Source organism: Argopecten irradians, chromosome 12 (assembly GCF_041381155.1).
Source record: "Argopecten irradians isolate NY chromosome 12, Ai_NY, whole genome shotgun sequence".
Lineage (NCBI taxonomy): Eukaryota > Metazoa > Mollusca > Bivalvia > Pectinida > Pectinidae > Argopecten > Argopecten irradians.
Window position 1 is genome coordinate 42,437,347 of NC_091145.1, and position 27,108 is coordinate 42,464,454.

The 27,108-nt window shown below is 38.5% G+C and overlaps 1 protein-coding gene across 1 annotated transcript in view; it reads right to left on the minus strand.

Annotated features, from left to right (window-relative positions):
- Nucleotides 1-253: 253 nt before the first annotated feature.
- The window catches only part of LOC138305123 (integrin beta-3-like), a 99,558-nt gene continuing 72,703 nt past the window's right edge, over nucleotides 254-27,108 (minus strand). The window contains exons 6-11 of the mRNA XM_069245522.1: nucleotides 22,077-22,155; nucleotides 10,209-10,312; nucleotides 6,573-6,731; nucleotides 1,364-1,496; nucleotides 534-647; nucleotides 254-264 (exon numbers count right to left, since the gene is read on the minus strand). Coding sequence (XP_069101623.1) covers nucleotides 254-264; nucleotides 534-647; nucleotides 1,364-1,496; nucleotides 6,573-6,731; nucleotides 10,209-10,312; nucleotides 22,077-22,155 — 600 coding nt within the window. The remainder of the gene's footprint in view (nucleotides 265-533; nucleotides 648-1,363; nucleotides 1,497-6,572; nucleotides 6,732-10,208; nucleotides 10,313-22,076; nucleotides 22,156-27,108) is intronic.

Sequence of the window (27,108 nt, forward strand, 5' to 3'; positions counted from 1 at the left end):
GGAAATGGCAGAAAATGACGTTTTTAGTACTGCAATTCAAAAGGCCATAACTCCGCTAAATAAGGCCCATCGACAGTCGCGATCGAACTTGGCCGAGCCCTTAAGGAATTTAACTTGTCACTTAGTTTGAAGAAAATCGGTTCACATTTGTTACAGTTATTGCACAGAAACGAAGTGTTACATACAGACAGACGGACAAACCCAAATTCATATCCCACGTTTCGGAGAAAGGAGGGTATAATTACATATTCTGTTATAAGAAATCTAGTCAACAATAAAAACGCTTACTTAATCCTTAATAAGAAATATGATTAATAATTAAATAATAGCATATTCTTAAATAAGAAATCTGATTAATAATAAAAATGATAACTTATTCCTTAAGAAGAAATCTGATCAGTCATAACAATAATAACATATTCTATTATATGAAATCTTATCAATTATAAAACTGAAAACATATTCTTTAATAAGAAATTTTTCAGCGAGTTGATACCAAATCAACTTTTAAATATACGGCATGATTGGCTTACCTTTTTGATCCTGAATGTATACTGACATGGCGTAAAATGACTCGTCAGTATGAGAGAAAGTAACAACACACTCATCTGTGTCTGTGTGGCGACAAACACGATTATCGAGTGAGTCTGTAACAGAAAATATAGACAGAATGATGATACAATTATCGGGGAAGTCTGTAACAGAATTATAGACAGATAGATGATTTAATTATCGGGGAAGTCTGTAACAGAAATATAGACAGAAAGATGATACAATTATCGGGAAAGTCTGTAACAGAAATATAGACAGATACATGATACAATTATCGGGGAAGTCTGTAACAGGAAATAGAGACAGAATGACGATTCAATTATCGGGGGTTTCTGTAACAGAAAATATAGACAGAATGATGATACAATTATCGGTGGAGTCTGTAACAGAAAATATAGACAGAATAATGATACGATTTTTGGGGAGAGTCTGTAACACAAATTATAGACTGAATGATGGTGCAATTTTACCGGGAGTCTGTAACAGAAAATATAGACAGACTTATGATAGAATTATCGGGAGTGTCAGTAACAGAAAATATAGACAGACTTATGATAGAATTATCGGGGGTGTCAGTAACAGAAATAATAGCCACAATGATAATACGATTATTAAGAGAATCTACAACATAAAATATATGAATAAAAAACGAATATTTTTAAATACATTCTGAGAAGTTGATTTAAAGCCAATAATTAATAATAAGCGACTGTATTATCGATCATATATATATTTTTGTAGATAAGATAAATTGTATTTTATACAACTCCATGACAGTTATACAACTTTACGTTTCCCAATGTTTATTTACCCGGTAACTTCTCTACAATATGTAATCTGTTCATGTTACAATCTTCATCGCATTCTTCTTTGTCCTTTTCGCCAGAATGAAAGCCCACACACAATACACATGGGGTTAATAAGTTACAAACTTCTGTGAGATCCTAGAACAGAAATATGACTACAAAGATTGAATCAAAACAAAAGGCATTCTTCAAATCAGCTGAGAATAAGATATATGCATTATGTCAGCTAACGTAATTGATAATAGGAATACCAAAATATCAACCTTAAGCCAATCAATAAAATATTATATCAACAAAGATATATATATAGAATGTATGTCGAAATATCAACCAACAACCAGTCAGTGGAATATTATATCTATAAACATATATATAAAGTAAATATCGAGGTATCAACCAACAACCAGCTCAGTCAGTGAACTATTATATCAACAAAAATGTTGTTAACATGTCGAGGTATCAACCAACAACAAGTCATTGAAATATTATGTAAAAAAACATGTTGTAAATATGTCGAGGTATCAACCACTAACCAGTCAGTGATATATTATATCAACAAACATACATATATAAAGTAAATATGTCGAGGAATCAACCATCAACCAGTCAGTGAAATATTATATAAAAAACATGTTGTAAATATGTCGAGGTATCAACTAACAATAAGTCATTGAAATATTATATCAACAACCATGTTGTAAATATTTTGGGGTATCAACCAGCAACCCGTCAGTGAAATATTATATAAAAAAAAATGTTGTAAATATTTGGCGGTATCAACCACAAACCAGTCAGTGAAATATTATTTAAAAACATGTTATAAATATATCAGGATATTGACCAATAAAGATATATAAATTAACGATATCGATACGACAAGAAACATTCAACAATAGAGTATACGATTACATTTCATGAAGGACAGAGGTACAGAACGCGTATCAACAAAATTAAATCATTTTACATGAACATCATTGTGTAAGTCTTCAAGTCAACCAAGCATGTTAGAAAAGTATATCTTATTTATTTACGTTTTTTTTCAGTACCGATCAACAGGAAGGACTTAGATTGTGTTTGGACATAACATTTTCACCTACCGACATGGAGGACCTGGATTGTGTTCGGACCCTACATACATCTACCAGCATGTAGGTCTTGGATTGTGTTTGGATTTCACCTACAAAAATGAACGACTTGGATTGTGTTCGGACCCTTCACCTACCGACATGAAGGACTTCGATTGTGTTCGGACCCTGCCATCTACCGACATGAAGGAAATCGATTGTGTTCGGCCCCTGCCACCTACCGACATGAAGGACTTGGATTGTGTTCGGACCCTGCCACCTACCGACATGAAGGACTTGGATTGTGTTCGGACCCTGCCACCTACCGACATGAAGGACGTGGATTGTGTTCGGACGACCCTGCCACCTACCGACATAAAGGGACTTGATTGTGTTTCGGACCCTGCCAACTACCGACATGAAGGACTTGGATTGGTGTTCGGACCCTGCCACCTACCGATATGAAGGACTTGGATTGTAGTCGGACCCTGCCACCTACCGATATGAAGGACTTGGATTGTGTTTGGACCCTGCCACCTACCGACATAAAGGACTTGAATTGTGTTCGGACCCTGCCCAACCTACCGATATGAAGGACTTCGATTGTGTTCGGACTGCCCCTGCCCACCTACACGATATGAAGGACTTGGATTGTGTTCGGACCCTGCCACCACTTACCGATATGAAGGACTCCGATTGTGTTCGGACCCTGCCAACTACCGATATGAAGGACTTCGATTGTGTTCGGACTCTGCCACCTACCGACATGAAGGACTTGGATTGTGTTCGGACCCTGCCACCTACCGATATGAAGGACTTGGAATGTGTTCGGGACTCTGCCACCTACCGCCCATGAAGGACTTCCATTGTGTTCGAAAACCTGCCAACTACCAATATGAAGGACTTCGATTGTGTTCGGACCATGCCACACCTACCGATATGAAGGACTTCGATTGTGTTCGGACAATGCCACCTACCGATATGAAGGACTTCGATGTTGTAAATGTTGTAAAATAATTTTGGCGGTATCAACCATCCAAACCAGTCAGTGAAATATTATTTAAAAACATGTTATAAATATATCAGGATATTGACCAATAAAGATATATAAATTAACGATATTGATACGACAAGAAACATTCAACAATAAAGTATACGATTACATTTCATGAAGGACAGAGGTACAGAACGCGTATCAACAAAATTAAATCATTTTACATGAACATCATTGTGTAAGTCTTCAAGTCAACCAAGCATGTTAGAAAAGTATATCTTATTTATTTACGTTTTTTTTCAGTACCGATCAACAGGAAGGACTTAGATTGTGTTTGGACATAACATTTTCACCTACCGACATGGAGGACCTGGATTGTGTTCGGACCCTACATACATCTACCAGCATGTAGGTCTTGGATTGTGTTTGGATTTCACCTACAAAAATGAACGACTTGGATTGTGTTCGGACCCTTCACCTACCGACATGAAGGACTTCGATTGTGTTCGGACCCTGCCACCTACCGACATGAAGGAAATCGATTGTGTTCGGACCCTGCCACCTACCGACATGAAGGACTTGGATTGTGTTCGGACCCTGCCACCTACCGACATGAAGGACTTGGATTGTGTTCGGACCCTGCCACCTACCGACATAAAGGACGTGGATTGTGTTCGGACCCTGCCACCTACCGACATGAAGGACTTGGATTGTGTTCGGACCCTGCCAACTACCGATATGAAGGACTTGGATTGTGTTCGGACCCTGCCACCTACCGATATGAAGGACTTGGATTGTGTTTGGACCCTGCCACCTACCGACATAAAGGACTTGAATTGTGTTCGGACCCTGCCAACTACCGATATGAAGGACTTCGATTGTGTTCGGACTCTGCCACCTACCGATATGAAGGACTTGGATTGTGTTCGGACCCTGCCACCTACCGACATGAAGGACTTGGATGGTGTTCGGACCCTACCATCTACCGATATGAAGGACTTGGATTGTGTTCGGACCCTGCCACCTACCGATATGAAGGACTTGGATTGTGTTCGGACCCTGCCACCTACCGCCATGAAGGACTTCGATTGTGTTCGGACCCTGCCAACTACCGATATGAAAGACTTCGATTGTGTTTGGACTCTGCCACCAACCAACATGAAGGACTTGGATTGTGTTCGGACCCTGCCAACTACCGATATGAAGGACTTGGATTGTGTTTGGACTCTGCCACCTACCGACGTGAAGGACTTGGATGGTGTTCGGACCCTGCCATCTACCGATATGAAGGACTTGGATTGTGTTCGGACCCTGCCACCTACCGATATGAAGGACTTGGATTGTGTTCGGACCTGCCACCTACCGATATGAAGGACTTGGATTGTGTTCGGACCCTGCCACCTACCGCCATGAAGGACTTCGATTGTGTTCGGACCCTGCCAACTACCGATATGAAAGACTTCGATTGTGTTTGGACTCTGCCACCAACCAACATGAAGGACTTGGATTGTGTTCGGACCCTGCCAACTACCGATATGAAGGACTTGGATTGTGTTTGGACTCTGCCACCTACCGACGTGAAGGACTTGGATGGTGTTCGGACCCTGCCATCTACCGATATGAAGGACTTGGATTGTGTTCGGACCCTGCCACCTACCGATATGAAGGACTTGGATTGTGTTCGGACCTGCCACCTACCGATATGAAGGACTTGGATTGTGTTCGGACCCTGCCACCTACCGATATGAAGGACTTGGATTGTGTTCGGACCTGCCACCTACCGATATGAAGGACTTGGATTGTGTTCGGACCCTGCCAACTACCGATATGAAGGACTTGGATTGTGTTTGGACTCTGCCACCTACCGACATGAAGGACTTGGATGGTGTTCGGACCCTGCCAACTACCGACATGAAGGACTTGGATGGTGTTCGGACCCTGCCAACTACCGACATGAAGGACTTGGATTGTGTTCGGACCCTGCCACCTACAGACATGAAGGACTTGGATGGTGTTCGGACCCTGCCACTTACCGACATGAAGGACTTTGATGGTGTTCGGACCTGCCAACTACCGATATGAAGGACTTGGATTGTGTTCGGACCCTGCCACCTACCGACATGAAGGACTTGGATTGTGTTCGGACCCTGCCACCTACCGACATGAAGGACTTGGATTGTGTTCGGACCCTGCCACCTACCGACATGAAGGACTTGGATTGTGTTCGGACTCTGCCACCTACCGACATGAAGGACTTGGATGGTGTTCGGACTTGCCAACTAACGATATGAAGGACTTGGATTGTGTTCGGACCCTGCCACCTACCGACATGAAGGACTTGGATTGTGTTCGGACTCTGCCACCTACCGATATGAAGGACTTGGATTGTGTTCGGACCCTGCCACCTACCGACATGAAGGACTTGGATGGTGTTCGGACCCTACCATCTACCGATATGAAGGACTTGGATTGTGTTCGGACCTGCCAACTACCGATATGAAGGACTTGGATTGTGTTCGGACCTTGCCACCTACCGCCATGAAGGACTTCGATTGTGTTCGGACCCTGCCAACTACCGATATGAAAGACTTCGATTGTGTTTGGACTCTGCCACCAACCAACATGAAGGACTTGGATTGTGTTCGGACCCTGCCAACTACCGATATGAAGGACTTGGATTGTGTTTGGACTCTGCCACCTACCGACGTGAAGGACTTGGATGGTGTTCGGACCCTGCCATCTACCGATATGAAGGACTTGGATTGTGTTCGGACCCTGCCACCTACCGATATGAAGGACTTGGATTGTGTTCGGACCTGCCAACTACCGATATGAAGGACTTGGATTGCGTTCGGACCCTGCCACCTACCGACATGAAGGACTTGGATTGTGTTCGGACCCTGCCACCTACCGACATGAAGGACTTGGATTGTGTTCGGACCCTGCCACCTACCGACATGAAGGACTTGGATTGTGTTCGGACCCTGCCAACTACCGACATGAAAGACTTGGATTGTGTTCGGACCCTGCCACCTACTGACATAAAGCTCTTGGATTGTATTTGTACATTTCGACTACCGACATGAAGGATTGTGTTTGCACCCTGCCGCCTACAGGCAAGAAGGACATGGATTGTGTTCGGACCCTGCCACTTACCGACATGAAAGACTTGGATTGTGTTCGGACCCTGTCATTTACCGACATGGAGGACTTGGGTTGTTCCATATTTTGTTTATCGCTACATGTCGGACCACCATATCCTTTGATGCATATGCATTCATTACAGCGACAGTTTCCATTTCCATTGCAAATTCTCTGTCAAAAGAGTTTAATGATACATATATAATCAAATACATCCATTGCAATACATGCATAAGCTTTCTCAACAAGCATTGTCGGAATAAATATTCACAAAGATATCATACATCCACTACCTATACCTATCTACACCGTTATACATCAATCTGTCCCTATCCCCCTCGTACATTATACATATGCTGTACCTATCCCCGTCGTACGTTATACATATGTCTGTACCTATCCCCGTCGTACGCTATACATCTGTCTGTACCTATCCCCGTCGTACGTTATACATCTGTCTGCATCTATCCCCGTCGTACATTATATATCTGTCTGCACCTATCCCCGTCTTACGTTACACATATGTCTGTACCTATCCCCGTCGTACGTTATATATCTGAATGTATATATCCCCGTCGTACATTATACATCTGTCTGTACCTATCTCCGTCGTACGTTCTACATCTGTCTGTATCTATCCCCGTCGTACGTTATACATCTGTCTGTATCTATCCCCGTCGTACGTTATACATCTGTCTGTATCTATCCCCGTCGTACGTTATACATCTGTCTGTATCTATCCCCATCGTACGTTATACATCTGTCTGTATCTATCCCCGTCTTACGTTATACATCTCTCTGTACCTATCCCCGTCGTACGTTATAAATATGTCTGTACCTATCCCCGTCGTACATTATATATCTGTCTGTATATATCCCCGTCGTACGTTATACATCTGTCTGTATCTATCCCCGTCGTACCTTATACATCTGTCTGTATCTATCCCCGTCGTACGTTATACATCTGTCTGTACCTATCCCCGTCGTACCTTATACATCTGTCTGTACCTATCCCCGTCGTACATTCTACATATGTCTGTACCTATCCCCGTCGTACGTTATACATCTGTCTGTACCAATCCCCGTCATACGTTATACATCTGTCTATATATATCCCCATCGTACGTTATATATATGTCTGTACCTATCCCCGTCCTACGTTAAACATCTGTCTGTATCTATCCTTGTCGTACGTTATACATCTGTCTGTATCTATCCCCGTCGTATATTATACATATGTCTGTACCTATTCCCGTCGTACGCCATACATCTGTCTGTACCTCCTCGTCTTACGTTATACATCTGTCTGTACCAATTCCCGTCGTACGTTATACATCTGTCTTTTCCAATCCCCGTCGTACATTATACATCTGTCTGTACCTCCTCGGCGTACGTTATACATCTGTCTGTACAAATTCCTGTGGTACATTACACATATGTCGGTACCTATCCCCGTCGTACATATTACATATGTCTGTACCTATCCCCGTCGTACATTATACATATGTCTGCACCTATCCCCGTCGTACGTTATACATATGTCTGTACCTATCCCCGTCGTGCGTTATACATATGTCTGTACCTATCCCCGTCGTGCGTTATACATCTGTCTGTACCTATCCCCGTCGTACGTTATACATCTGTCTGTACCTCCTCGTCTTACGTTATACATCTGTCTGTACCAATTCCTGTGGTACGTTACACATATGTCGGTACCTATCCCCGTCGTACATTATACATATGTCTGTACCTCCTCGTCGTACGTTATACATATTTCTTACAAATTCATGAGGTACATTACACATATAACGGTACCTATCCCCGTCGTACATTATACATATGTCTGTACCTATCCCCGTCGTACATTATACATTTGTCTGTACCTATCCCCGTCGTACATTATACATTTGTCTGTACCTATCCCCGTCGTACGTTATACATCTGTCTGTACCTATCCCCGTCGTACGTTATATATCTGTCTGTAACTGTCTCAGTCGTACGTTATACATCTGTCTGTACCTATCCTCGTCGTACGTTCTACATCTGTCTGTACCTATCCCCGTCGTACGTTATATATCTGTCTGTAGCTGTCTCAGTCGTTCGTTATACATATGTCTGTACCTATCCCCGTCGTACGTTATACATCTGTCTGTACCTATCCCCGTCGTACGTTATACATCTGTCTGTACCTATCCTCGTCGTACGTTCTACATCTGTCTGTACCTATCCCCGTCGTACGTTATATATCTGTCTGTAGCTGTCTCAGTCGTTCGTTATACATATGTCTGTACCTATCCCCGTCGTACGTTATACATCTGTCTGTACCTATCCCCGTCGTACGTTATACATCTGTCTGTACCTATCCTCGTCGTACGTTCTACATCTGTCTGTACCTATCCCCGTCGTACGTTATATATCTGTCTGTAACTGTCTCAGTTGTACGTTATACATATGTCTGTACCTATCCCCGTCGTACGTCATACATGTGTCTGTACCAATCCCCGTCGTACGTAATACCTTTGTCTGTACCTATCCCCGTCGTGCGTTATACATCTGTCTGTACCTAACCCCGTCGTACGTTCTACATTTGTCTGTACCAATCCCCGTCGTACATTACACATCTGTCTATACCTATCCCCATCGTACATTACAGACCTATCTGTACCTATCCCCGTCGTACGTACTTGGTATTTTGTACTTACCCCATCGTCAGCTACACATGATATTTTGTACTCACCCCATCGGTACTTGGTATTTTGTACTTACCCCATCGTCAGCTACACTTGGTATTTTGTACTCACCCCATCGTCAGCTACACTTGGTATTTTGTACTCACCCCATCGTCAGCTACACTTGGTATTTTGTACTCACCCCATCGTCTGCTACACATGGTATTTTGTACTTACCCCATCGTCTGCTACACATGGTATTTTGTACTCACCCCATCGTCTGCTACACATGGTATTTTGTACTCACCCCATCGTCTGCTACACATGGTATTTTGTACTCACCCCATCGTCTGCTACACATGGTATTTTGTACTTACCCCATCGTCAGCTACACATGATATTTTGTACTTTCCCAATCATCTGCTGCACATGGCATTTTTTTACTCACCATATCGTCTGCTACACTTGGTATTTTGTACTCAACCCAATCGGCTGCTACACTTACTGGTATTTTGTACTTACCCCATCGTCTGCAACACTTGGTATTTTGTACTCATCCCATCATCTGCTTCACTTGGTATTTTGTACTCACCTCAATCGTCTGCTACACTTGGTATTTTGTACTCACCCCATCGTCTGCTACACTTGGTATTTTGTACTCACCCAATCGTCTGCTACACTCGGTATTTTGTACTCACCTCAATCGTCTGCTACACTTGGTATTTTGTACTTACCCCATCGTCTGCTACATTTGGTATTTTGTACTCACCTCAATCGTCTGCTACACTTGGTATTTTGTACTCACCCCATCGTCTACCACACATGGTATTTTGTACTCACCCCATCGTCTGCTACACTTGGTATTTTGTACTCACCTCAATCGTCTGCTACACATGGTATTTTGTACTCACCTCAATCGTCTGCTACACTTGGTATTTTGTACTCACCCCATCGTCTGCTTCACTTGGTATTTTGTACTTACCCCATCGTCTGCTACACAATTGTCCGTAACTGTCGTACAGGAACAATCGTCTCCCGTGAATCCCTCATAACACCGACATGTTCCACAATCACACCGACCCCTTCCTAGAACATTGACATATATTAAAAGTTGTCGCTAGTTGCTGTAGTGAAAGCTACGTGACGCTAGTATTCAACCTTTTTTTACAACCTAAATACTTAAGGACTGAATCTTGCTTTGGTCGATTTCATGAGGTAGTCCGCCATTAGAATTCAACTACATGTAATTGAAATAAAATATGCAAATATTACAATTTGTCATTCATTTATTTTGAAACAATTGCCTTATTTGTGTAATTCAGATTGAAAAAAAAAGAAAAACAAAAAAAAACCCATTAGAATAGATTTAGAAATTATGGCAAAAATCGTCCGCCAATTCTGCGGTAGGATAATGTCCAGACTGTGATGCGATTGTATCCCGCTTCGATGTAAAATAGAGAGTCACCGTAATGTGATGGGACCGGCATTGTTCTAGTGGTTTATGTATCTTTTAGCCTTGATACAAGTATACAACTGACTAAAGGTAAACAATATGCATTGATTTTCATATAGCTTTTCTTATCGTCGTTTCGCCTTCATCACTTGTCAGCCAAGGGCTAGGAGGGTCCCACATGCACCTTCTCCTCCTCCCCCCTTCCCCCCCCCCACCTCCGAACCAATATTTTTTTTCTCAACTCTTATGACCCACTGATCACAAATCAAAATGTCAACATGGCATAAGTTGGGATGAACTTCCGGCTATTATGTCATCAAGATAGCCGCCACCTCTAGTTTGACTAAAAAATAGACATAACATTGACATTTTTCAACCGAATTAGACACATGGGGTATACAAAATGACCACAGCAAATACATATCAGGACCAAATAATACAACATGTAATGATTTCTACGTAGGAAATGAAAAAATCGGATTTTAAGCTCAAAAATGGTATTTTTAGCAGATTTTTCATATATTGTATTTGACTTGACGCAGCAAAAACATTCCCCGACAGCAAACTGTTATATCTTATCAGTTTTGCTTGTTTCATGTGTATAACGTAATGAAATGCCAGATAACAATCATTATCATTGTGTCGTCCTTGATGTCGATGAGCTGATGAGCTTATGTGACATTACATTACCAGTTTACCACCTTGGTTCTAACTTGTCAAATGCCCATCAGGAAAATCGGGTTCAGGGATCTGGGTGCTCTTCCTGTTTTCAACGTAGTGATTCACATTGATCATATATGGTGTTCCAGACTTCCCGGCATGATGGAAAAGACAACAGATACACATTTTTCGAAGGGTTGAGTTGGTTCCCCTTAATTCGAATGAAGCACATTGCCTCATTCTTGTGAACCCTCGGCGACCACAGATGTCTCATTCTTGTGAAACCTCGGCGACCATAGATGCCTCATTCTTGTGAACCCTCGGCGACCATAGATGGTACAGGTGAATTCTTTGAGGTCATAAATGAGATCTGCACTGAAGTTCCACTCTTTGACAAGTTTGGAAGCACTATAGAGTCTACAATGGCGTCTGCATGAATACACCATATGAGGCACAACTAGCACCTTCAAGTGAGTGGGATAGGTCAGACCTGTGAAGACTCTCAAGAAAACTCAATAGTTCGCTGCAAGTGCTTTCCAAGCTTGGCGAAGAGTAAAACATTTAACATTTAAGACCTCGAGGATATTATCTGAGCCATCTATGGTCGCACAAGTGTTCACGGGGCTGATGAATGGTGCTTCATACGAATTATGGAGCTATATGTGCTAAGGAGAACCAATTCAACCATTCGAAGAAGAATTTGAATCTGGTGTAATTTTCATTATGCCTGAGAAGTCTAGAACAGCCTATAGGATATGTTGGAATCTTGAAGAGCTCCCACATCCCTGAACCTGTTGTTACTGATATGAGCTCTGGTCATGGATACGTCATGAAAGATGACAGGCTAGAACAACACTGGTTATGTACTGTCACATCAGCTCATCGACTCGACATCGAAGACGACGCTCGGGCTTTCGACGAATTTGATTCTGATATCTCGATGACTCTGATTCGGACTACATTAACAAGCTATCGGACATGCCGAGTCACTTCAGTGGATAGATCAGTGAGGGGAGAAAGCAGGCACAATGATAATGATTATCATTGGGAATAATTGAAAGAAATATGCGACAATGTAGTAACATCTGACATTTTGCTAAAGATAGGTATAGGAAATATTCAATGGATGTGCTCATTTTCAAAGACACAAACTTTTGAAAACTGTTGAGTATATGGACGGAAACACAGGCTTAGCTTAGGTTATATTTGTTACGCTGTCGGTAAGTGTTGTGCTATAGTAATTGTTTTTGAGACACTGCTAGTCTACAAAATTTCAAATATGAAAATGGGATATGTTATGAAAATTTGAAGATAGGAAACTGTGACTTGTCCCACGTAGATATTCTGAGAACTTATGAAGCGTAACTATTCAATGTTCTTTTTTAGGAAATTAAAATACACCAGGAAACGGTAGTTCAGCGTTTGGATTTCGTAAAAATAACAATTATATGCACAGTATACGCACCCATTGATGTTTTGTGAACCAAATGATGGTATAACAATAATTCTCTTTTGCATCTCTATATATTTTTGTTGTTGTTTTTACTGAATGACAAGAGGTCAAAAAATCAGCTGTGTATACAACGCGGAATATATGTAAGGCAATTAGCTGTGTATATAACACGGATAATAGGTAAGGCTATCAGCTGAGTATACACACGGAGAATAGGTAAGGCTATCAGCTGTGTATATAACACGGAAAATAGGTAAGGCTATCAGCTGTGTATACACACGGGGAATAGGTAAGGCTATCAGCTGTGTATACACACGGGGAATAGGTAAGGCTATCAGCTGTGTATACAACACGGAGAATAGGTAAGGCTATCAGTTGTGTATACAACACGGAATATACGTACGGCTATCGGTAAGGCTATCAGCTGTGTATACAACACGGAGAATAGGTAAGACTATCTATCGGAAGCTGTGTATACACACGGGGAATAGGTAAGGCTATCAAGTTATAACTATCAGAATAGGTAAGACATCAGCTGTGTATACACACGGGGAATAGGTAAGGCTATCAGCTGTGTATACAACACGGAGAATAGGTAAGGCTATCAGCTGTGTATACACACGGAGAATAGGTAAGGCTATCAGCTGTGTATACACACGGAATATACGTAAGGCTATCAGCTGTGTATACAACACGGAGAATAGGTAAGACTATCAGCTGTGTATACACACGGGGAATAGGTAAGGCTATCAGCTTGTGTATACAACACGGAGAATAGCTGTGTAAGGTTATCAGCTGTGTATACAACACGGAGAATAGGTAAGGTTATCAGTTGTGTATACACACGGAGAATAGGTAAGGCTATCAGCTGTGTATATAACACGGAGAATAGGTAAGGCTATCAGCTGTGTATATAACACGGAGAATAGGTAAGGCTATCAGTTGTGTATACAACGCGGAATATACGTAAGGCCATCAGCTGTGTATACAACACGGAGAATAGGTAAGGCTATCAGCTGTGTATATAACACAGAGAATAGGTAAGGTTATCAGCTGTGTATATACAACACGGAGAATAGGTAAGGCTATCAGCTGTGTATACAACACGGAGAATAGGTAAGGCTATCAGCTGTGTATACACACGGAGAATAGGTAAGGCTATCAGCTGTGTATACACACGGAGAATAGGTAAGGCTATCAGCTGTGTATACACACGGAGAATAGGTAAGGCTATCAGCTGTGTATATAACACGGAGAATAGGTAAGGCTATCAGCTGTGTATACACACGGGGAATAGGTAAGGCTATCAGCTGTGTATACAACACGGAGAATACGTAAGGCCATCAGCTGTGTATACAACACGGAGAATAGGTAAGGTTATCAGTTGTGTATACAACACGGGGAATAGGTAAGGCCATCAGCTGTGTATACAACACGGAGAATAGGTAAGGCTATCAGCTGTGTATATAACACGGAGAATAGGTAAGGCTATCAGCTGTGTATATAACACGGAGAATAGGTAAGGCTATCAGCTGTGTATACAACGCGGAATATACGTAAGGCCATCAGCTGTGTATACAACACGGAGAATAGGTAAGGCTATCAGCTGTGTATATAACACGGAGAATAGGTAAGGCTATCAGCTGTGTATATAACACGGAGAATAGGTAAGGCTATCAGCTGTGTATATAACACGGAGAATAGGTAAGGCTATCAGCTGTGTATACAACACGGAGAATAGGTAAGGCTATCAGCTGTGTATACAACACGGAGAATAGGTAAGGCTATCAGCTGTGTATACAACACGGAGAATAGGTAAGGTTATCAGCTGTGTATACAACACGGAGAATAGGTAAGGCTATCAGCTGTGTATATAACACGGAGAATAGGTAAGGCTATCAGCTGTGTATACAACACGGAGAATAGGTAAGGCTATCAGCTGTGTATATAACACGGAGAATAGGTAAGGCTATCAGCTGTGTATACACACGGAGAATAGGTAAGGCTATCAGCTGTGTATACAACACGGAGAATAGGTAAGGCTATCAGCTGTGTATACAACACGGAGAATAGGTAAGGCTATCAGCTGTGTATACACACGGAGAATAGGTAAGGCTATCAGCTGTGTATACACACGGAGAATAGGTAAGGCTATCAGCTGTGTATACACACGGAGAATAGGTAAGGCTATCAGCTGTGTATACACACGGAGAATAGGTAAGGCTATCAGCTGTGTATATAACACGGAGAATAGGTAAGGCTATCAGCTGTGTATACACACGGGGAATAGGTAAGGCTATCAGCTGTGTATACAACACGGAGAATAGGTAAGGCTATCAGCTGTGTATACAACACGGAGAATAGGTAAGGCTATCAGCTGTGTATACACACGGGGAATAGGTAAGGCTATCAGCTGTGTATACAACACGGAGAATAGGTAAGGTTATCAGCTGTGTATACAACACGGAGAATAGGTAAGGCTATCAGCTGTGTATACAACACGGAGAATAGGTAAGGCTATCAGCTGTGTATACAACACGGAGAATAGGTAAGGCTATCAGCTGTGTATACAACACGGAGAATAGGTAAGGCTATCAGCTGTGTATACAACACGGAGAATAGGTAAGGCTATCAGCTGTGTATACAACACGGAGAATAGGTAAGGCTATCAGCTGTGTATACAACACGGAGAATAGGTAAGGCTATCAGCTGTGTATACAACACGGAGAATAGGTAAGGCTATCAGCTGTGTATACAACACGGAGAATAGGTAAGGCTATCAGCTGTGTATACAACACGGAGAATAGGTAAGGCTATCAGCTGTGTATACAACACGGAATAATAGGTAAGGTTATCAGCTGTGTATACACACGGGGAATAGGTAAGGCTATCAGCTGTGTATACAACACGGAGAATAGGTAAGGCTATCAGCTGTGTATACAACACGGAGAATAGGTAAGGCTATCAGCTGTGTATACAACACGGAGAATAGGTAAGGCTATCAGCTGTGTATACACACGGGGAATAGGTAAGGCTATCAGCTGTGTATACAACACGGAGATATAGTAAGGCATCAGCTGTGTATACAACACGGAGAATAGGTAAGGTATCAGCTGTGTATACAACACGGAGAATAGGTAAGGCTATCAGCTGTGTATACAACAAGGAGAATATGTAAGGCTATCAGTGGTCTAGACAACAAGAGAGACTATGAAAGGCTATCAGCTTTCTGTACAACAATGGGAATATGTAAGGCTATCAGTGGTCTAGACAACAAGGGAGACTATGAAAGGCTATCAGCTGTCTGTACAACAAGGAGAATATGTAAGGCTATCAGTTGCCAAGACAATAAGGGAGAATATAAAAGGCTATCAGCTGCCTATACAGCAAGGAGAATATGTAAGGCTATCAGTGGCCTAGACAGCAATAGAGGATATGTAATGTTATCAGTTGCCTAGACAATCAGGGAGACTATGAAAGTCTATCAGGTGCCTATACAAAAGGGGAAAATATGAAAGGCTATCAGCTGCCTATACAACAGGGATGAATATGAAAGGCTATCAGCTGCCTATACAACAGGGGAGGATATGAAAGGCTTTCAGCTGCCTATACAATAGGGATATTTTGTGAAGGTATCCTCTATCTTAACAAAAAGAAATTTGTAATACTATCCATTGCCAATATAACAGAGAGCATTTATGATGCTATATGAAAAGACGGGGAAAATAAATAGTTATTAAATTTATAATTGTCTAGACTGCAAAGAGCATCTGTAAATCTGTATGTTGTTTTGACAACTGAGAGAATAAAGTGCAGAATGTGTAAATTTATCAGTTGACTAGACAACGAAATATATTTTTTATTGATGACATATATACCTTTAAAACCTTCATTGTCAGATCAGAGATATATGTAATTAAATATAGACAGATGTACATCTACAACATTCATCGTCAAACCAGTGACAAATGTAATTATTATAGATAGATGTACATCTACATCATTCATCGTCAAATCAGAGACAAAAGTAATTATTATAGACTGATGTACATCTACATCATTCATCGTCAAATCAGAGACAAAAGTAATGATTATAGACATATGTACATCTACAACATTCATCGTCAAATCAGAGACAAATTTAATTATTATAGACATATGTACATCTACAACATTCATCGTCAAATCAGAGACAAATTTAATTACTATAGACAGATGTACATCTACAACATTCATCGTCAAATCAGAGACAAATGTAATTATTATAGATAGATGTACATCTACAACATTCATCGTCAAATCGGAGACAAAAGTAATTATTATAGACAGATGTACATCTACAACATTCATCGTCAAATCAGAGACAAATATAATTATTATAGACATATGTACATCTACAACATTCATCGTCAAATCGGAGACAAAAGTAATTATTATAGACAGATGTACATCTACAACATTCATTCAAATCAGAGACAAATATAATCACATATACATCTTATAGATCGACATACCTACCTTAGCTATGACACATAGTGACATACCTACCTTAGCTAGTGACACACCTACCTTAGCTATGACATACCTACCTTAGCTAATGACATACCTACCTTAGCTAGTGACATACCTTCTTAGCTAGTGACATACCTACCTTAGCTAGTGACACACCTACCTTAGCTAGTGACACACCTACCTTAGCTAATGACATACCTACCTTAGCTAATGACATACCTACCTTAGCTAGTGACATACCTTCCTTAGCTAGTGACATACCTACCTTAGCTAGTGACACACCTACCTTAGCTAGTGTAACACCTACCTTAGCTTGTGAAATACAACCTTAGCTAATGACATACCTACCTTAGCTAGTGACACACCTACCTTAGCTAATGACATACCTACCTTAGCTAATGACATGCCTACCTTAGCTAGTGACATACTTTCCTTAGCTAGTGACATACCTTCCTTAGCTAGTGACACACCTACCTTAGCTAGTGTAACACCTACCTTAGCGTGTGACATACAACCTTAGCTAATGACATACCTACCTTAGCTAATGACATACCTACCTTAGCTAGTGACACACCTACCTTAGCTAGTGACACACCTACCTTAGCTAGTGACACACCTACCTTAGCTTGTGACATACCTACCTTAGCTAATGACATACCTACCTTAGCTAGTGACACACCTACCTTAGCTTGTGACACACCTACCTTAGCTAGTGACATACCTACCTTAGCTAGTGACACACCTACCTTATCTAGTGACACACCTACCTTAGCTAGTGACACACCTACCTTAGCTAGTGGCACACCTACCTTAGCGTGTGACATACAACCTTAGCTAATGACATACCTACCTTAGCTAATGACATACCCTACCTTAGCTAGTGACACACCTACCTTAGCTAGTGACATACCTACCTTAGCTAGTGACATACCTACCTTAGCTAATGACATACCTACCTTAGCTAGTGACACACCTACCTTAGCTAGTGACACACCTACCTTAGCTAGTGACACACCTACCTTAGCTAGTGACATATCTACCTTAGCTAGTGACACACCTACCTTAGCTAGTGACACACCTACCTTAGCTAGTGACACACCTACCTTAGCTAGTGACACACCTACCTTAGGCTAGTGACACACCTACCTTAGCTAGTGACACACCTACCTTAGCTAGTGACACACCTACCTTAGCTAGTGACACACTACCTTAGCTGTGACATACTTACCTTAGCTAATGACACACCTACCTTAGCTAATGACACACCTACCTTAGCTAGTGACATATCACCTACCTTAGCTAGTGACATATCTACCTTAGCTAATGACATACCTACCTTAGTTAGTGACATACTTACCTTAGCTAATGACACACCTACCTTAGCTAATGACACACCTACCTTAGCTAATGACATATCTACCTTAGCTAGTGACATATCTACCTTAGCTAGTGACACACCTACCTTAGTTAGTAACACACCTACCTTAGCTAATGACACACCTACCTTAGCTAATGACACACCTACCTTAGCTAATGACACACCTACCTTAGCTAATGACACACCTACCTTAGCTAATGACATATCTACCTTAGCTAATGACACACCTACCTTAGCTAATGACACACCTACCTTAGCTAATGACACACCTACCTTAGCTAATGACATATCTACCTTAGCTAGTGACATACCTACCTTACTTGCTGACATTCAAACATTTATTACTGACATTTATACCTTAAGTAATGACATAATCACCTTAGCTGATGACACACAAACCTTATTTTACTTACATTACAGACCTTTATATTACTTACACACATACCTTTATTACTGACATACATACCTTTATTACTACACATACCTTATTACTGACATCATACCTTTATTACTGACATACATACCTTTATTACTGACATCATACCTTTATTACTGACATACATACCTTTATTACTGACATACATACCTTTATTACTGACATACATACCTTTATTACTGACATACATACCTTTATTACTGACATACATACCTTTATTTATTACTGACATACATACCTTTATTACTGACATACATACCTTTATTACTGACATACATACCTTTATTACTGACATACATACCTTTATTACTGACATACATACCTTTATTACTGACATACATACCTTTATTACTGACATACATACCTTTATTACTGACATACATACCTTTATTACTGACATACATACCTTTATTACTGACATACATACCTTTATTACTGACATACATACCTTTATTACTGACATACATACCTTTATTACTGACATACATACCTTTATTCTGACATACATACCTTTATTACTGACATACATACCTTTATTACTGACATTCATACCTTTATTACTTACATTCATACCTTTATTACTTACAATACCTTTATTACTGACATACATACCTTTATTACTGACATACATACCTTTATTACTGACATACATACCTTTATTACTGACATACATACCTTTATTACTGACATACATACCTTTATTACTGACATACATACCTTTATTACTGACATACATACCTTTATTACTGACATACATACCTTTATTACTGACATACATACCTTTATTACTGACATACATACCTTTATTACTACATACATACCTTTATTACTGACATACATACCTTTATTACTGACATACATACCTTTATTACTGACATACATACCTTTATTACTGACATACATACCTTTATTACTGACATACATACCTTTATTACTGACATACATACCTTTATTACTGACATACATACCTTTATTACTGACATACATACCTTTATTATTGACATACATACCTTTATTACTGACATACATACCTTTATTACTGACATACATACCTTTATTTCTGACATACATACCTTTATTACTTACATACATACCTTTATTACTGACATACATACCTTTATTACTGACATACATACCTTTATTACTGACATACATACCTTTATTACTGACATACATACCTTTATTACTGACATACATACCTTTATTACTTACATACATACCTTTATTACTGACATACATACCTTTATTACTTACATACATACCTTTATTACTGACATACATACCTTTATTACTGACATACATACCTTTATTACTGACATACATACCTTTATTACTGACATACATACCTTTATTACTGACATTCATACCTTTATTACTCACATACATACCTTTATTTCTTACATGCATACCTTTATTACTGACATACATACCTTTATTACTTACATACATACCTTTATTACTGACATTCATACCTTTATTACTGACATACATACCTTTATTACTGACATACATACCTTTATTACTGACATACATACCTTTATTACTGACATTCATACCTTTATTACTGACATACATACCTTTATTACTGACATTCATACCTTTATTACTTACATACATACCTTTATTACTGACATACATACCTTTATTACTTACATACATACCTTTATTACTGACATACATACCTTAAGTTCTGACATACATACATTTATAACTTACATACATACCTTTATTACTGACATACATACCTTTATTACTGACATACATACATTTATAACTTACATACATACCTTTATTACTGACATACATACCTTTATTACTGACATACATACCTTTATTACTGACATACATACCTTTATTACTGACATACATACATTTATTACTTACATACATACCTTTATTACTTACATACATACCTTTATTACTGACATACATACCTTTATTACTGACATACATACCTTTATTACTGACATACATACCTTTATTACTGACATACATACCTTTATTACTGACATACATACCTTTATTACTGACATACATACCTTTATTACTGACATACATACCTTTATTACTGACATTCATACCTTTATTACTTACATACATACCTTTATTACTGACATACATACCTTTATTACTGACATACATACCTTTATTACTGACATCATACTTTATTGACATTCATACCTTTATTTCTTACATACATACCTTTATTACTTACATACATACCTTTATTTCTTACATACATACCTTTATTACTGACATTCATACCTTTATTACTGACATACATACCTTTATTACTGACATACATACCTTTATTACTGACATACATACCTTTATTACTGACATACATACCTTTATTACTGACATACATACCTTTATTACTGGCATTCATATCTTTATTGCTGACAAAAATACCTTTATTACTGACATTCATACCTTTATTACTGACATTCATATCTTTATTACTGACATCCATACCTTTATTACTTACATACAGACCTTAAGTTCTGACATACATACCTTTATTACTGACATACATACCTTTATTACTGACATACATACCTTTATTTCTGACATACATACCTTTATTACTGACATACATACCTTTATTACTTACATACATACCTTTATTACTGACATACATACCTTTATTACTGACATACATACCTTTATTACTTACATACAGACCTTAAGTTCTGACATACATACCTTTATTACTGACATACATACCTTTATTACTGACATTCATACCTTTATTACTTACATACATACCTTTATTTCTTACATACTGACCTTTATTACTTACATACATACCTTTATTACTTACATACATACCTTTATTTCTTACATACTGACCTTTATTACTTACATACATACCTTTATTACTTACATATAGACCTTAATTACTGACATATATACCTTTATTACTGACATACAGACCTCAAATGCTGACATACATACCTCCACAAACGTCATCCTCAAAGTAGGGGCAACTGCGCTCATCACATTCACAATATCGACCGGAAAATCGATGTAAATCCTAAAAAAAACATTGGGTATGCCTTACTTTATTTCCCTATAATTCCATAATACTTTCACTACATCAAGTTTAGTACGAGATATATTTCTCCTAAATAGACTATAAGTTGGATTACATGAAGGTTAGTGCTATAAAGTTTGCAGTTACGTCCTAATGCCATATAACGAAAATGTAATGTTAGTAGTCCTGGATGAAGATATTTGCGATATATCTCAATCACTGTTCTGTAGAGAGTGCTCATAGAGTACGAAGGGTACTCCTGGGAATAGCTTATCAATTGTAAATTATACATGACGTCATAGAGAATAATGGATGGTGTAAGATATTAACTATCTGTAAAATGAACAAGAGAATATACTGTTCCGTACATTTGGAAGTATTGTATTTTTGTGATAATTAGACTGTTGTTTACCAGGTGTATCAGACTCGAGTTAGTTTAAATTATAAAAAGACACTAACGGTGTATTTTCATATTTTAAACTTTTTAAATACAAATGTTATATCTAACAGTTACTGGTTAGGGGACTTATCTCATAACCTATCTTTTACCTTGATAATCAGTTGTTACTCCATGGAGGCTAAGCACAACATACTGCGTCATACGCATTGTTTTACCATAAAATATTGTCCCTATATACAGACCAAATTTTAATTTGTTAATACTTTGAAATAAGTAATACGTTGTACATATTTTGATTCATTTTAAATGCAATTTAAAAAGAAATGGCCATATAAACGTAGTTCAAAATTGGAAACCATACATGCAACCAATCGGAATCAAGCGATTTGAACAATGGGAGACTCTGTAGGTTTGTAAAGAATAAGCGACTTCTTTCGATTGTATACTATGTGCATTATGGATACATGGATGAATAATATGTCATGTCGCATATACCGATAGAATGCTTCATTCAATTTACCGGTGTCCAATTGACATTAATTTTCCCAAAATTGCTAACTGAAGGCAGTTCTATCATCAAATAAAACATTCAATGTCAAGCAATGTGCCTATCCGTTTGATCCAGCTTTTAGCAACGTAATAAACACATGAGCTACCAGCCGACGTCATGTACGTCGAACAAGAAGAATATCGTATGGTTAGGTAAAATATACTCAGGATGCTAAAATACAAAATAGATAGAAAGTCCTTAACAACTATATATACTTCTTTTATCTGACCTATTCTTGAATATGCTAGTATCGTGTGGTCAAATTGTATCCAGGCAGAATGTGACCTCTTGGAGTCAATCCAGCTTGAAGCAATACATATAATTTCAGGTTTAAGAAAGGGGGCTAGTCATGATATATTATATAATGAAATTGGCATTGTACCTCTCATTAAGAGAAGACATCTTCATCAAAATATCACTTTTTATAATATTTTTAACAATAACTGTCCCAACTATATAAAAGACCGACTACAACCATTCATTAACACCAGTACTGCCTATACTTTTCGTCATACTAGATTGTTTAATATTTCAACCTCCAGAACTCAATTATACAATAATAGCTTTTTTCCTTCTTTAATGTCAGAATGGAACTCTTCGTCCTGTCCGTTTCCCTCTATGTCATCCATACGTGCAATAAAAAAGGAATGTTTACAATCTGGTGTTACCGATAATTTTCCAATATATTCGGAAGCATTTAAATACATTCTGGCGAGAGGAAAACAAATATTACATTGTGCCAATTAAGATATTCCGCTAGTAATCTAAACTCTGATTTTTTAGCTCTCATTTAACCGACAGTTCCGCCTGCCTGTGTGGTTATCCAATTGAAGATTTCTATCATTAATTCCTTTATTGCCCTCTCTATAATAATCAAAGAACTCGCCTGTGTAATTATATTCTTGCACTAGATATCAAATTCCTCATTCTATCGTCACTTACCTCTATGGATATAATCGCCAATATTTTAGTTCAAATGATAAATTATTGAAAATTGTACATGAATACATTAGTGATACCAGACCTTTTGTATGAGATGTCATTGACCCTGGAGCATTTCAATTCTATTCATTGAGATATTGTGAACATTTATTAAATATGCTTTTCCACCAACGAATGCTATTTTCTCTCCATCAAATACATGAGCAGACGAGTTGATGTTTTCTACAGAAAGTCAGAACTTCTTTTCTACTTCTTAATAAAAATATAAAACAATTTATTACATCCCAAGAAATGTCCATGCCACTGTGCCCTATATGGAACACATTCACCAAATGTATTGTAAATTACCTCAATAGATATATATTAACATGAGTAAATGCTAATTATTGCTCAAATAATGAAATTCGTTTATTCCTTGTTGGTGGTGGAGCATCTTTAACATATTGTAAAAATTGTGATACTTATCTGACAATAATTTCTTATGCTTTATTTTAAGCTTATGAGATTCTCCTAAATTATTTGTAATTTCTGTTAACGAGATGCTATTTCTATTGATGGATTTTATGTATTGTACTGTTATTCATGTAGCTACCGGGTAAAGGGCTAATATAGGCATAGCCTGTTGCCCAATCCCAATTGTTATACTACAATAAAATATACTGAAATGAAAAATGGTTAAGTTTCTTACTTTATTCGTCTTCGTATTATGACCGTAATTTTGCTATCTACTTTTCATAGAAGTGTATCAATGTTGCAGACATAAACCTACAAGAATGGAAGACTTGCTACCAAGAATTTGACAGCATCAACTGTTTTCTCTAAAAATGATGTCTTTTTGAAACGCTAATTCGAGATATATTGACTATTTTGAATTTAAATATTAAGAAAACATGGTCTTATTAGCATTAATATATACCCACTCAAACTCGTTTGATTTGAACAGGTATCCTCATCCTCGTACAAACTATATTCTTCTTCGTACAAGCTATCGTCGTCCTCGAACAAGCTATCCTCATTCTCGTACAAGCTATCTTCGCCCTTGTACAAGCTACTTCTTCCTCGTAAAAACTAGTCTCATCCGCGTACCATGTGTCCTCTTACTCGTACAATGTATCCTCATCCTCGGACAAACTAGTCTCATCCTCGTAAAAGGTATACTCATCCTCATACAAGCTATCCTCATCCTCGTTCAAGCTATCCCCATCCTCGGACAAACTAGTCTCATCCTCGTAAAAGGTATACTCATCCTCATACGAGCTATCGTCATCCTCGTAGAAGCTATCCTCATCCTCGTACAAATTAGTCTCATCCTCGTACAAGCTATCATCATCATACTACGAACTAGTCCCATACTCGTACAAGCTATCATCATCATACTACGAACTAGTCCCATACTCGTACATGGTATCCTAATCCTCGTACAAACTAGACCGATGTGAAAGATGTTACAGAATCAAAACTATTGATATATACTGAACTAGTGTTGCACATGCGCGTCATCTCATGAGATCTATCAGCGTGATTCAGGTGTTAAAGTTAAGATTCATGGAAGCAACAAAGTTTATCCAGGTTCAAAAATAGAATGCCAATTGTTGTTGCTTGCTTAAGCTTTCGTAAAATCAGTTGTCGTCCATCTCGTTTGCTTTCAATATTCCAATCTTTCTGTTATTTGCGAAGACTGGACGTTTTCCTCCCTTGTGAGGTGTTTTAGTTCTAACACTTTATCTACATCCCTTTACGTATATACTACTCTAGCACTTTGCCGTTTTTCTTTCGGTGATTTATCCTTTCGTATCTTGGACCGATCTAACAATTTGAAGATGTTTCATGGCTTAATATACTACTTTCGTTTTGAAATTCTTTTAAATACTTTTTCAGTCGCTGGTCCTCCTTATCTAGGGTCAAATTGAGATCATCAAATCGTTCGACACGGGCTAACGAATCCCCTTAACATTCATATACATATCTACTACACTCTATACGTTCGGACTACACTCTGACGTTCGGACTACATTATGTACGTTCGGACTACACTATGTACGTTCGGACTACACTATAGTCCTCAACCTTGTTTTCAGCAAATCACATTATGATGACTATTGCAGTTATTTCCCGATAAACATCGCATTTCGAATGCTTATTATTCGTAAATTTACAAATTTTCAATCTTTAAAGCAAATCAAAATCTTAACTTTTAAATTAGATAAAATCTGTGATGCAAAACGTTCTACCGTCAGTAAAACATCGATCCAATTTTTTAACGTATACGTTTTCATTCGGTGGTAAAAATATTCCAACTCTAATAGACAAACTTAAGTGTATACATAAAATTGGGACGACATTCACCTGGTGAGACAAAGGAGTGGATAATGTTATAAAGCTCTAGCTAGCTGTGTACTTAATGTTTTTGTTCATAAAGATATTCTCTTAGAAACAATTACTACCTGTTACTTATCAGTATACCTGGCATTCAACACCTGTTAGTGTCGCCTACATAAACATTTGCTTTGACACCTGTAATGTATTTAGCTTGTTTAATATAGCCAAGATTCTGTCTAATACAGGATACAAAGAATAAAAATATGATCTAGCTGAATATAGACGAGATTCTGTCTAATAAAGTTTACAAAGAATAAAAACATGATCTAGCTGAATATAGGCGATATTCTGTCTAATAAAGTTTACAATGAATAAAAATATTATCTAGCTGAATATAGGCGATATTCTGTCTAATAAAGTTTACAATGAATAAAAACATGATCTAGCTGAATATAGGCGATATTCTGTCTAATAAAGTTTACAATGAATAAAAACATGATCTAGCTGAATATAGGCGATATTCTGTCTAATAAAGTTTACAAAGAATAAAAACATGATCTAGCTGAATATAGGCGATATTCTGTCTAATGAAGGTTACAATGAATAAAAACATGATCTAGCTGAATATAGGCGATATTCTGTCTAATGAAGGTTACAAAGAATAAAAACATGATCTAGCTGAATATAGGCGATATTCTGTCTAATGAAGGTTACAAAGAATAAAAAACATGATCTAGCTGAA